Genomic DNA, 15,275 nt, shown 5'->3' with positions numbered 1-15,275 from the left:
CCAATGACTTTCCGTAATTTTTCATTTTGGGGTACAAACAATGAAATAACTCATCCTTTAGATTTTGAAATGGTCAATTCTGATATCACTAATGAAATACATTGCTGTACGTGAAATGTCTTAGAAACAAGCACAATAGCTATTAATGTTAAGTTATATTGACAACACAATAACACATCAAACACTGCTAGTGGTAGATAACACTACTAGTGGTAGATAACACTATTAGTGGTAGATAACACTACTAGTGATAGAAATGTTTTATTTTGTTCAAACAGTATAAAAATATCAGATTTGTTCAAAAAGACATTTGTGCTGAAAACCCAACCATTGCTGTTTATATAAATAAAAAAAATAAAATCTAGCACTATGCTGTATTCTACAGTCAATTTAATTGTCAAACGGTATGGCACTGCATAATACAATTATATTTCTGTTTAGCCGAGACAGGCGACGTCACACACAACACATGTACAGTTCATGACAATTTTGCTAACTCTTTGATATATGCTCCCAATACTTTTGCCTACAAAAGAAAAAAAAAAACCAATTTTATAAAACAATCGATTCAAAATGTATTGCTTTGTCATGTTTGTTAACTGTGTAATAAAGTTGTGCAATCTCTAAGTATATTTGTAATGAAGTCTGAACCAATCAGAATGTCAGTTATAATGCAAACTTTTTTAAATTGGACCAATGAAAAGCTCTTTCACACATTGGTAGATCTGTTATACTTTGTTATTTACATTTTCCAAAGGGAGGTTAAAATTCTTTGAACAAAAGATGAAAATAACACTTTCTAAATTCTACATGTCCTATAGGCTATTTTGGATTAACCTTCATCAAGAACGCTCAAAGCCAAGAATGTATAAGAACTTCATGAAACAGTTAAAACTTTATGACCAAAATAGAAACAACAGTGCACACGCTGAAATGTCTCGCCTGTTTTACTGACCATTGATTTTATGTTGAAAGTCTTTAAGATAAAGGTTTTACTACAAGTATCACATAAACTTAACATTTTAAAGATCCATGACAATTAGGTCAAGGTCAGATAAAAACTGTCACACAGACAGGTACACCTTACAATTATTTCATACACCAATTAAAGAACCTTAGTGAGCGCGCTCACATACCCCACGTCCCCACATTGTCACTGGAGAAATAAAATAACTGTAAGAAAAAACTAGAGGCTCTCAAGAGCCTGTGTCGCTCACCTGACTCTACTTTGGTTTTAGAAATCATGTAAAGATAGATAAAAATCATAACAGATACCCAAATAATGATTGAGGCCAAATTTTGATTAATATTGGTCCCGTTATTTAATAAAATATCCTGGTGGCCATCTTGAACAGTAAATCGGCAACAAAGTAGCAACACTTGGTCAGCACTTCATAAGGAACATTCATGCCATGTTTGGTTTCATTCCATTCAGTGGTACTCTAAAAGAAGACATTTGTATGTATTTCCCATAGGGTCCTATGTTAAACTAAGCCCCCTCCCCCCTAGCGGCCATCTTGGATGATGGATCGACTGCAAAGTAACAACACTTGGTCAGCAACTCATAAGGAACATTCATGCCATGTTTGGTTCCATTCCATTTATTGGTTCTCTAAAAGAAGACATTTTTATGTATTTCCCAAAGGGTCCTATGTAAAACTAAGTCCCCCGCTGGGGGCCATCTTGGATGATGGATCGGCTACAAAGTAACAACACTTGGTCAGCATCTCATAAGGAAGATTCATGCCATGTTTGGTTTCATTCCATTCAGTGGTTCACTAAAAGAAGACATTTGTATGTATTTCCCATAGGGTTTTATGTTCAACTAAGTCCCCCGCTGGCGGCCATCTTGGATGATGGATCGGCTACAAAGTAACAACACTTGGTCAGAACCTCATAAGGAACATTCATGCCATGTTTGGTTTCATTCCATTCAGTGGTTCTCTAAAAGAAGACATTTGTATGTATTTCCCATAGGGTCCTATGTTAAACTAAGTCCCCGCGCTGGCGGCCATCTTGGATGATGGACCGACTGCAAAGTAACAACACTTGGTCAGCATCTCATACGGAACATTCATGCCATGTTTGGTTCCATTCCATTCAGTGGTTCTCTAAAAGAAGACATTTTTATGTATTTCCCATAGGGTCCCATGTTAAACTAAGTCCCCCGCTGGCGGCCATCTTGGATGATGGATCAGATACAAAGTAACAACACTTGGTCAGCACCTCATAAGGAACATTCATGCCATGTTTGGTTTCATTCCATTCAGTGGTTCTCTAAAAGAAGACATTTGTATGTATTTCCCATAGGGTCCTATGTTAAACTAAGTTCCCCGATGGCGGCCATCTTGGATGATGGATCGGCTACAAAGTAACAACACATGGTCAACACCTCATAAGGAACATTCATGCCATGTTTGGTTTTATTCCATTCAGTGGTTCTCTAAAAGAAGTCATTTGTATGCATTTCCCATAGGGTCCTATGTTAAACTAAGTCCCCCGCTGGCGGCCATCTTGGATGATGGATCGGCTACAAAGTAACAACACTTGGTGAGCACCTAATAAGGAACATTCATGCCATGTTTGGTTTTATTCCATTCAGTGGTTCTCTAAAAGAAGTCATTTGTATGCATTTCCCATAGGGTCCTATGTTAAACTAAGTCCCCCGCTGGCGGCCATCTTGGATGATGGATCGGCTACAAAGTAACAACACTTTGTCAGCACCTCATAAGGAACATTCATGCCATGTTTGGTTTCATTCCATTCAGTGGTTCTCTAGAAGAAGTTCAAAATGTAAAAAGTTAACGCCGACGACGGACGACGGACGCCAAGTGATGAGAAAAGCTCACCTGGCCCTTCGGGCCAGGTGAGCTAAAAATTGAATCATAATATCCTGTCGATATGCACATCTACATAGTATGTCCTTATTATCTTCAAAGTTTCATGAAATTCTGTTGTGTGGTTTCAGAGGAGTTGCGATGACAAACTGTTGCAGAGGTATATTGAAGCAAATAAGTTCAAAGGGGCGTAACTCCTAGAAAAAAAATTGAATCGTAATTTCCTGTCAATATGCACATCTACGTAGTATGTCCTTATTATCTAAAAAGTTTCATGAAATTTTGTTGTGTGGTTTCAGAGGAGTTGAGATGACAAACTGTTGCAGTAGTACATTAAAGTAAATAAGTTCAAAGGGGCGTAACTCCTAGAAAAAAAATTGAATCATAATTTCCTGTCGATATGCACATCTACCTAGTATGTCCTTATTATCTACAAAGTTTCATGAAATTCTGTTGTGTGGTTTCAGAGGAGTTGAGATGACAAACTGTTGCAGAGGTAAATTGAAACAAATAAGTTCAAAGGGGCGTAACTCCTAGAAAAAAAAATGAATTGTAATTTCCTGTCGATATGCACATCTATGTAGTATGTCCTTATTATCTGAAAAGGTTTCATGAAATTCTGTTGTGTGGTTTGAGAGGAGTTGCGATGACAAAAGGTTGCAGTAGTATATTGGGCAAATAAGTTCAAAGGGCCGTAACTCCTGGAAAAAAAATTGAATCGTAATTTCCTGTCGATATGCACATCTTCGTAGTATGTCCTTAATATCTACAAAGTTTCATGAAATTTTAGTGTGTGGTTTCAGAGGGGTTGAGATGACAAACTGTTGCAGTAGTACATTAAAGTAAATAAGTTCAAAGGGGAGTAACTCCTAGAAAAAAAATTGAATCGTAATTTCCTGTCGATATGCACAACTACATAGTATGTCCTTATTATCTAAAAAGGTTTCGTGAAATTCTGTTGTGTGGTTTGAGAGGAGTTGCGATGACAAGAAACAGGACTGACGGACTGACGGACTGACGGACAAACGGACGGACGGGTCAAAAACATTATACCCTCCGCAACTCGTTGCGTGGGGTATAAATATAGTTGACCCATTGATTATGGTATTTGAAAAACAGACCAAAACACAAAAACTTACATTGACCAATGAACCATGAAAATGAGGTCAAGGTCAGATGACACCAGCTAGACAGACATGTACACCTTACAATCATTCCATAAACCATATATAGTTGACCTATTGCTTATAGTACTTGAAAAACCGACCAAAACACAAAAAATTAATGATGACCAATGAACCATGAAAATGAGGTCAAGGTCAGATGAAACCTGCCAGTCTGACACGTACCCTTTAAAATCATTCTATACACCACCTATAGTTGACCTACTGCTTGAAGTTTTTGAGAAATAGACATAATCACGTAACTTTAACCTTGATTAATGATCCATGAATTGAGGTCAAGGTCAGGTTAACCCTGTCTGACAGACATATAGACGTTGTAAGGAACCAATATACCAAATATAGCTACTCTATTACTCATAATAAGTGAGAAATTCACATGACAAAATTAAAGAACCTTAGTGAGCGCGCTCACATACCCCACGTCCTCACATTGTCATTGGAGAAATAAAATATGTGTAAGAAAAAAAAATTGAATCATAATTTCCTGTCAATATGCACATCTACATAGTATGTCCTTATTATCTACAAAGTTTCATGAAATTATGTTGTGTGGTTTCAGAGGAGTTGCGATGAAAAACTGTTGCAGAAGACATTGAAGCAAATAAGTTCAAAGGGGCTTAACTCCTAGAAAAAATATTGAATCATAATTTCCTGTCGATATGCACATCTACATAGTATGACCTTATTATCTACAAAGTTTCATGAAATTCTGTTGTGTGGTTTCAGAGGAGTTGTGATGACAAACTGTTGCAGTAGTACATTGAAGCAAATAAGTTCAAAGGGGTGTAACTCCTAGAAAAAAAATTGAACCGTAATTTCATGTCGATATGCACATCTACATAGTATGTCCTTATTATCTAAAAAGGTCTCATGAAATTCTGTTGTGTGGTATCAGAGGAGTTCCGATGACAAACTGTTGCAGTAGTACATTAAAGTAAATAAGTTCAAAGGGGCGTAACTCCTAGAAAAAAAATTGAACCGTAATTTCCTGTCGATATGCACATCTACATAGTATGTCCTTATTATCTAAAAAGGTTTCATGAAATTCTGTTGTGTGGTATCAGAGGAGTTGTGATGACAAACTGTTGCATAGTACATTGAAGCAAATAAGTTCAAAGGGGCGTAACTCCTAGAAAAAAAATTGAACCGTAATTTTCTGTCGATATGCACATCTACATAGTATGTCCTTATTATCTAAAAAGGTTTCATGAAATTCTGTTGTGTGGTATCAGAGGAGTTGCGATGACAAACTGTTGCAGTAGTACATTAAAGTAAATAAGTTCAAAGGTTTCGTGAAATTCTGTTGTGTGGTTTGAGAGGAGTTGCGATGACAAGAAACAGGACTGACGGACTGACGGACGGACAGACGGACGGACGGACGGGTCAAAAACATTATACCCTCCGCAACTCGTTTCGTGGGGTATAAAAACTGTAATTCTTTTTCAAGCAGTCACTGAACCATGAAAATGAGGTCAAGGACAATGAGCATATGACAGACGGAAACTTCGTAACATAAGTTATCTGCATACAAGGTATGAAGCATCCCGGTCTTCTACCTTCTGATATATAAAGCTTTACACAAATAGTTTAAGCCACCGCCGCAGGATAGTAATACCTAAGTCTCGCATACTGTGACTTTCGTCGCAGGCGAGACAAAAATGGTAATAATCTCAGGTGATCATAAACATGATAAAAGGTAGTGTATGCATGAATTGTTTCATGAGTAATCATATTCTTGTGAACATGAAATACACCACGATCTTTACAAACAGTTACATGCAATGTATAATCTAAACTCATTATTCTAAGTCATTGATGAAAAATTTAATGCTGAATGGTATAGTGAAAATTTCAAGTATCATCAGATAGAAAGTGACTGCGCAGCAAATATGAAAATTGCTTTTACTGTACAACTGGATGTTCTAAAAGTACAGAAAAACCTGCTATAAAGGTAACCTCTATTAAGTGGAAACTTGTCTTATCAAGTCAACCTAATCTTGTTCCATTATAGTAATACATATGAATTTGACATTAAATTCAAAGTCTACTATTCCTAGTCCCAAGGGTGACCTTTATATACAGGTTTGACTGTAATATACCATATATCAACTCAGAAGTTGAGTTATATGTAACAAAAGATATATACATATATATATATACAAGTCTAAATTGAAAACAATGTTCAAACCTATGATTGTGTTGGATAAAAACCACAATTTTTATACGTGTGCATGCAAAACAAATTTCTTGTTAGAGGGGTCTAAATACAGCACAAACAACATTTTCCGAAAGACCAAAAAAAGTGAAAAAGTATATTTTAACAAAACGCATTTGACTTACAAGTCGAACAACAAATGTTCTTAAACCCTGCTGACTGCCATTGGAGATTGCCAAATAAACGGATCACCGATGTAATAAATGGATCTTAATTTTAAATTTAATACTAAACAGAAAACAATAAACTTGTGGAAAAGATGATATACCACAAACAAAAGGTGCAAAGGTTTTTGTACACCATATCCGGATTTCGACAAATAATGTCTCTTCAGTGATGTTAGGAATCGAAACGGTATTTGGAAAGCCCAACAATTTACCTCAATTTAGGATAGAGTCGATAGACTCTTGAATTTTGGGGAGTCAAAATAGCATGAACGGATCATATAAACCCTAAGGCAAATATAATACAAGCCCAAACGAAAAAATATAAACAAGTCTAAATTGAAAACAATGTTCAAACCTATGATTGCATTGAATAAAAACAGCAATTTTGATACGTGTGCATGCAAAACAAATTTCTTGTAAGAGGGGTCTAAATACAGCACAAACAACATTTTCCAAAAGACCAAAAAGTGAAAAAGTATATTTAAAAAAAAATACTGTTTCGATTCCTAACATCACTGAAGAGACATTATTTGTCGAAATCCAGATATGGTGTACAAAAACCTTTGCACCTTTTGTTTGTTGTATATCATCTTTTCCGCAAGTTTATTGTTTTCTGTTTAGTATTAAATCTAAAATTAAGATCCATTTATTTGGCAATCGCCAATGGCAGTCAGCAGGGTTTAAGAACATTTGTTGTTCGACCTGTTATGTAGTCAAATGTGTTTTGTTAAAATATACTTTTTCACTTTTTTGGTCTTTTGGAAAATGTTACATGTATATATATACAGACAAACAGATGGAAAAATGAATGTAAGAAGTTGATTGCAGTATGATACCAATTCTTTGTAAAGGAGTTAAATCAGGGGGGGGGGGGGGGGTTCTCAACATGGGATTTTGGGTACAGTTGTGCAGCTGGGATTTAAAAAACACCCCCATTCATATATTGAATAATTGTGAAATCCCTACCTATACATATATTTCACAGCGAAATCATAACCCATTCATATATTTATCAGCTCAAATAGTACCTAAATATATCACAATTGGTCAATTACTACCTATTGATATATTTCCTCGGTAAAATTGCACCCCATTGATATATCTCACGTATCAAAAAAGGGACCCATTCCAGCGGCACATATGTATATACCATCATATAGGAAGAGACCCCCCGTGAGTTAAATATTTTTTTTTATAAAAAAATGACATAATTGAGTTTTCATGAAAAAACATTGACTCTGTTTAATTCTACATTTGCTTCCACTGTTTTTATTGGCCCTTTTTATAGCAAACCTGGTACCTGCAATGAATGAGTGAAGGGAAACTTCATCATTTACATAACTTGTATTTTAACTAGGACAGTTTAAACTGAGTTATCCTTGTAGAGAATCCTTTTTTTAATACACACTCAAAAAATGAACAAGCTCATGCATCCATGTCATATCTACTGTGAAAATGTTTTTTTTCCAGTTATACTCTCTTTCAACAGGGAATTAGTTTGCCAAACAGTATTCAAACAATACTTTCATTATGTCATAATAATACACTTAAAATATCCATTTTCTATGAAATTATTGACATCAAATTCTTTCTTTAGACATTATTAAAACAAAGCAATAGACAAAATTTGAGGACATATATATATCTTCCTTTGTTACTTACCCCATTTATATAATTTTTTCTATCAATTTTCTCGTTTTGAGAATGGGCTCCATCATCTGAGGCACCAATTGGTAACAACATCACATTTTTGCCAGTTGCTTCCTGGAAGGTCAAGGTCACAGGTATGCTTCCACCTTCTCTTGTTAAATCAGGTTCAACTCCAAAAACTGAAACGCATTCAGATAGCATAAAAGTCATATGATACTTTAAATTTAAAAAAAAAGTTGAATATGTTTTATACATGTATACTTGAAATGCAAATTTTTACTAGATAACAAGTGTACGCAGACTTTCTTGTAAAAGTGAATCCCTTTATCTCATCAAAATCTTCAGAAATGTACTGCTTTTGAATTATTGTCTTTCTGTACTTTAATTCACCGTTATTTTTCTGAATGCAGTGACCTTAACTATGAGACCTCTCGTTTGAACTTTAGCTACCGCACAGCGCAAGTGTGAGGGAAAAACAGTGATAAAAGAATGTAAACAAGTGTGCACTAGAAGGTAAATAGTAATTATTGGTTCTTATAGAACAAATTAACTTCATCAAATCATTTAATCACTTTTATGGAAAAGTTTAATTAACAAATGGGAACGTTTGGAAAATTTAAAAAGAAAATATTCATAGCTCTACCAATTAAACTTATTTTTCTCATCCTCCATGATTCTGTGTTGATTGTTTACGAATGTCACCATCCGATAAACATCAGCAACAAACTCTAAATTTTATTATCTTGCAATCAACAATCACTGAAGAAATGTTATTTGTCAATAATATGTTATAGATTCGTAATAAATGTGAAAAACATACACAAAGGACTTAGTATAGTATATATGTATGCATTGGTTCAATAATTTCCTGAACATTAAAATTACAAGAAAGTAGCTTTATATAACTTTAAGTTTGCTGTGTTTCCTCATTCAACAAAATTTTGTTTCCCTTTTCAGGGACTTTCTATTATACTAACGGGACTCGTCTCTATTGATTTTAACTGATTACTAAGCCGCCTGTGTAAAGCTACCACCCAACAATAAACTTAGTTTCGTATCTCTGATATACGATGCTAGTAGTTATTTGCGTATTTCACAGTACATTGTAATTATATAATTATTATTAGTTGTTAATATAAAATCTGATTAATAGCCATTTACGATGACAAAAAATATCAGATTTTGAAAGAATGATGAATTATTAAACTTAGAAGTATCGTTTTGAAGAATACACCAATGGTTTACATATCAAACAAGATGGCGGCTACTGAAAATTCAACAAACTAAGTCCTCAAAGTTCAAAGATCAATATTTAAAAAATGATCGGAGAAATCTTTTGAAAAACAGCATTTTGCAATGATTTTGCAATGACAAAATGTATAGAATTTCATAAAAACGATTTGTTGTTAAACTTGAACATATAGTTATGAAGAACTCTTTGTAAATGTGAAGTGATTTGCTATAAAGTCACGTGACATCAGCTACGGCCGAGATCAGTCTGATAATTTGTATAGACATCGTTATAAGTGATCTCGGCCGTAGTTGATGTCACGTGACTTTATAGCAAATCATTTCACATTTACGAAGAGTTCTTCATAACTATATGTTCAAGTTTAACAACAAATCGTTTTTATGAAATTTTATACATTTTGATATCATTTCCTTTCTGATGTCTATGTTAAATCTTTCTTTATCATTCTCTCATAATTAACTCTGATAAAAAATAATTATTTCCAGAAGATTTACTAACATGTGGGTCTCATTAGGTTCTAAGCATGATGTGGAATTGGCGGATTTTTTTGTAAACGTGGCACGTGAAATTTAAATGATTAATAAAATGCTTCGCTGGGGCGCAGCTTGATACGACCGCAGAGGTCGAACCCTGAACAGTTGGGTCAAGTATGGACACAAAATTCAAGCTTGATACAGCTATGACTTTGGATTGTCATTAAATATTTGACACAGCATAGGTTTCTGACACAGGATGAATGTGGTGTAAGAACTGGAAAAAATTTAATTTACCTATTATGGTGGAATCTCCATAAACTAAATTGTTTGTTAATTTCAATATATCAAAGAATATGTAGAATTCAATGTTTGATGTAATGTAATAAAGTTGAAATTTGGACCGTTTTTGTTCAATGTGGACCAATTTGGTAACATGTATAAATAATCAAAAATCTAAATACATGGGAGCCCATTTAAATACATCATAAAGGTATTAAAATAGAAAGTGACATCATAGTCATGGCTAAAAATAAACAAAAATCCTTAATCAGCAACATTTAAAGTAATATCTAAAAATAAAATTCCTTTGTAACCATAAAAGCCCATTTAAATACATCATAAAGATATTAAAATAGAAAATGACATCATAGTCATGGCTAAACATAGCAAAAAACCCTTAATCAGCATCATTTAACAGTAATATCTAAAAATGGAAATTACATCATAAAGGTATTAAAATAGAAAATGACATCATAGTCATGGCTAAAAATAAACAAAATCCTTAATCAGCATCAGCAACATTTTATAGTAATATCTAAAAATAAAATTCCTTTGTAACCATAAAAGCCCATTTAAATACATCATAACAGATATTAAAATAGAAAATGACATCATAGTCATGGCTAAACATAGCAAAAACCTTAATCAGCATCATTTAACAGTAATATCTAAAAATAAAAATTTCTTTGCAACCATAAAAGTAAAATAGAAAATGACATCATAATCATAGCTAAAAATAAACAAAAATTTTTTTTATTGGCAAATTTTAAATGGAGTTTATTATACTAAAACAATAAATTTGCAACCATAAACATGATAAAACCCCATTTAAACACATCATCAAAGTATTAAATAATTCAACTACATCATAAGGCTATAAAAATAGAAAATGACTTCATAGTCAAGGCTAAAGGTAAACAAAAAACCTTCATCAGCAAAATTTTATATTGGCAAATTTCCAATGAAGTTTATTACACTAAAATTGTTGGCAAATTTCCAATGCATTTATTAACAATAAAGTTATTGGCAAATTTCCAATTTACATAATTTAAAAGCAGTGTAGATGAGATATTTAAATGAGTTTGAATTACCAACCTTACACTGCTTTTAAATAATGTTCTTTACTCAATTATTTGTCTATTAAAATGGAAACCCTTGTTTTTTAACCTTTTTTCCCCTTATTCCTTAAACATTAGAGCAATAACCCCCCCCCCCCCCCCAAAGCCAATTATTACTTTCCAATGTAACCTAAATTTCCAATATACATAATTTTAAATTTCAATTCCTCATGATATATAACCCTATCATTATTATTTTCTTTCATATATAAATCTGAAACAACCATCTTTAAATGGAAAATTTTAAAGAAAAAAAAGGAAAAAAAAAAATCCTACCCCCCACACATTTTTTCAACCCCCTTTTGATTCATCATCCCCCACCTCAATCACAACCTTCAATTTGTGGTATGGTACATTGCAATACAATTTCACAGAGATCCATACACTTGAACACAAGTTTTTGTTGCAAACTAAAAAAATCCTTATTTTCGACCAATATTTGGCCCCTTATTCATAAATGTTTGAGCAATTAACCCCAAAACTCAATTCCTACTTTCTCTTCGTGATAAAAAATAACTAACTTAAAATGTAAATTTTAAACAAAAAAAAAAGGAAAAAAAAAAATTACCCCTTTTTTGACCCCCGCCCCCTTATGATTCATCACCCCCACCCCCCTTTCCCCCCAAACCAAGCTCAATAACAGCCTTGCCTTTGTGGTATGGTACCTTGTAATACAATTTTAGAGAGATACATACACTTGAACACAAGTTATTGTCTAGAAACTAAAAAATGCTTATTTTAAACCCCTTTTTAGGCCCCTTATTACTAAACGTTTTGGGCAATTACCACAACACTCAATTCCAGCTTTCCCTTTGTGAAATGGAACCTTGTAGTAAAATTTCAGAAAGATCCATACACTTACACACAAGTTATTGTCATGAAACTAGAAAAATGCTTGTTTTTTGCCCCCTTTTGGCCCCTTATTCCTAAAATTTTGAGGCAATTAACCCCAAAATCAATCCCAGCATTGACCCTTTGTGATATGGAACCTTGTGGTACAATGTCAAAGAGATCCATATGCTAACACACAAGTTATGTCTGGAAGTTACAAAAATGCTTATTTTCGGCCCCTTTTTGGCCCCTAATTCCTTAACTGTTGGTACCATAACCCCCAAAATCAATCCCCACCTTCCTATTGTGGTATTGAACCTTATGGTAAAATTTCATAGAGATCCATTCACTTAAACTAAAGTTAGAGTGCGAAAACCATTGTGTATTCGGACGACGACGCCGGACGACGACGACGACGACGACGACGACGCCAACGTCATACCAATATACGACCTCAAAATTTTTTTGCGGTCGTATAAAAACGGGAAATGAAGTCTGGCGGGACACATGAATTACAAGCTCTATTATTACAATGATACGCAGGATACGGGATTCTGACAAAACAATAAGCGGGATCCGGGATCAGACCCCCTAACATACTTTCTATTTTTGAACATCTACTATTCATTCTAGTGCAAACAAGAACCTCCTGGTTTCATTGGGTTGTTGGTTTGCTGTATCATTGGCATTAACTCAAAATATCAATATCTTCATAATAAGAAATTAATGTAACATGGTTTACCTGTTTTCATTGCCTTTCTACCAGCTACATAGTTAGGATCGTTAAAGTCACTAACCCATGGCTTTCCTCCATGGCCCATTGATAGACTGAAAAGGAAATGATAATCTAATTATCACACAAGAAAGAATATTGAGGGAATGTCCATGAGATAAAAATCCAACGAATACTGGGAAATAAAAAAAATATAATCTGAAGAAAAGTACTTTTATTGCTGTCCTTCATCTTGACAGTTGTTAGGGAGAGCTCATACCTTAAAGTAAAATCAAAATGGCCGCTAGTGTTGATTTTATATGTAGTCTTTCCTATTTTTTCACTGCTGCTTCTGGTTTGTACAATTACATTACATATTAAATTGGTGATTTCTTCCTTCAACTTTAATAACTTGTAATTTTTAGAAACTAGTACCTTGTTTTGAAATTTAGCACAGTCAGAGGAAAATACCTGTTTCCATAAATGAATTTTCCTCTTTCAACACTTAAAATTATTTCTTAGTGAATTTGCTCCCTTTGCAGCCAGATAAAGGAGTAGAGCCAGGAACAGTAAATGGCCCTGTAAAGGTGCATTTTTAAAACTTCAATTCTTCGAGTAACCTCACTGTGATTGTATTGTTAAATGTATTATTTTTGAAAGTATAATAAGAAAAATGTATATCTGCTTCATAGTTGATAAATATATTAGCCTAAAATAGGTACAGATTTAATCTTAATCCATTTTTCTAGAAATTGGTCATCTTTTTCTACCTAATTTTTTTATTTCATACATGGGGCCACACCTGGCCCATTGAAATTTTGGTTGAAAAGTAAAGACTATGGTATATTAAAAAGTTTTCAGCCAAAATATTTGTGGGCCAGGGGTGGCGCCACTGTTAATTTTTCAGAAAACTGACATATTAAAATCAGGCGTGCACAAATTCACCTACATTTATGACATCTCAAATACATCACATATGACGCAGTTGGTGAAAAAAATACTTTATAACTGAAACAATTGGACATTTTAACATATATGTTTTGATGTAGTTTTCACAACATCATCACAGTTTAAAAAGAATTTAGATTTTTAGGGCCAATATTATGAGTAAGTGAACCAACTCCTTATTTTATAAGAAACATCAATAGCCAATGCTAGATGTAAACACTACAATGACTTGTGCCAGTCCAACACAGGTTATTGATAAACACTACCATGACTTGTTCCAGTCTAACACAGGTTATTGATAAACACTACAATGACTTGTGCCAGTCTAACACAGGTTATTGATAAACACTACAATGACTTGTGCCAGTCTAACACAGGTTATTGATAAACACTACACAGTCCAACACAGGTTATTGATAAACACTACAATGACTTGTGCCAGTCCAACACAGGTTATTGATAAACACTACAATGACTTGTGCCAGTCCAACACAGGTTATTGATAAACACTACAATGACTTGTGCCAGTCCAACACAGGTTATTGATAAACACTACAATGACTTGTGCCAGTCTAACATAGGTTATTGATAAACACTACAATGACTTGTGCCAGTCTAACACAGGTTATTGATAAACACTACAATGACTTGTGCCAGTCCAACACAGGTTATTGATAAACACTACAACGACTTGTGTCAGTCTAACACAGGTTATTGATAAACACTACAATGACTTGTGTCAGTCTAACACAGGTTACTGATAAACACTACAATGACTTGTGCCAGTCTAACACAGGTTACTGATAAACACTACAATGACTTGTGCCAGTCCAACACAGGTTATTAAAGTGTTTGAGTCGAGCATGGTTATTGAACTGTTTTTGTTGAGCACTAGTTATTGAAGACTTTGAGTATTGTATAAGACACCAGTCTATTGTTGAAAACTGTATGTTACCCTCTAGAAAATTTTTGCTTACTTTTATCATTGGGTTGCTGTCTCATTGATGTATATAACACCTTTTACACAAGTATTTTATACATATACATGTACATGTTGATGTGAAGAACTACCTTGATTCCTCAATTCCATTTCAATTATAACCAATGAAATAATTCACTGCATTTTTTTAACAAACCTGACTTTGTTTGGACTTCCTTGCTTTTTGACAACATTATCAATATGTGCTTTAACTTTCTTCTCTACTTCCTCTGGTAACTGATCTGGTACCAGTCTGATAGAGAACTTTCCAATTACTTTACGTGGGATCACAGTCTTTGCTCCTGCTCCAGAAAAAGCTCCTTCAATTCCTAGAATTACAATGGAAATTTGGAAACTAATGAAAAAAAATACTTCAAAAATAAGGGTAAAGGGGCATTGATGGTTTCCACTTATTTCCGTTATTTTATATTTGCAATCACATTGAATAAATCCAGCAATATTTCAAGTCGCAAGGGATTTGCAATTGAAAAAAAAAGTCACAGCTGTAAGGGATATGCAGTAATAAATATTCCAGTCAAAAGGGATCACAATAATAAATGCATATATTAATATGGAAATACTTTATCAATACATACAAAAGCATCTTGTATGTGCAGAAGGACCTTG

At 33.9% G+C, this 15,275-nt stretch overlaps 1 protein-coding gene across 1 annotated transcript in view; it reads right to left on the bottom strand.

The window, feature by feature from the left end:
• Positions 1 to 245: 245 nt before the first annotated feature.
• The window catches only part of LOC127705692 (cytosolic non-specific dipeptidase-like), a 35,638-nt gene continuing 20,608 nt past the window's right edge, over positions 246 to 15,275 (bottom strand). The window contains exons 11-14 of the mRNA XM_052210048.1: positions 14,806 to 14,977; positions 12,752 to 12,837; positions 8,066 to 8,232; positions 246 to 526 (exon numbers count right to left, since the gene is read on the bottom strand). Of these exons, the coding sequence (XP_052066008.1) occupies positions 479 to 526; positions 8,066 to 8,232; positions 12,752 to 12,837; positions 14,806 to 14,977 (473 nt within the window). The 3' untranslated portion in view covers positions 246 to 478. The remainder of the gene's footprint in view (positions 527 to 8,065; positions 8,233 to 12,751; positions 12,838 to 14,805; positions 14,978 to 15,275) is intronic.

This window comes from Mytilus californianus, unplaced genomic scaffold (genome assembly GCF_021869535.1).
Source record: "Mytilus californianus isolate M0D057914Y unplaced genomic scaffold, xbMytCali1.0.p SCAF_6, whole genome shotgun sequence".
Taxonomy (NCBI): domain Eukaryota; kingdom Metazoa; phylum Mollusca; class Bivalvia; order Mytilida; family Mytilidae; genus Mytilus; species Mytilus californianus.
The sequence above is the reverse complement of the archived record's forward strand: the minus strand, read 5'-3'. Positions and strand labels throughout refer to the sequence as shown.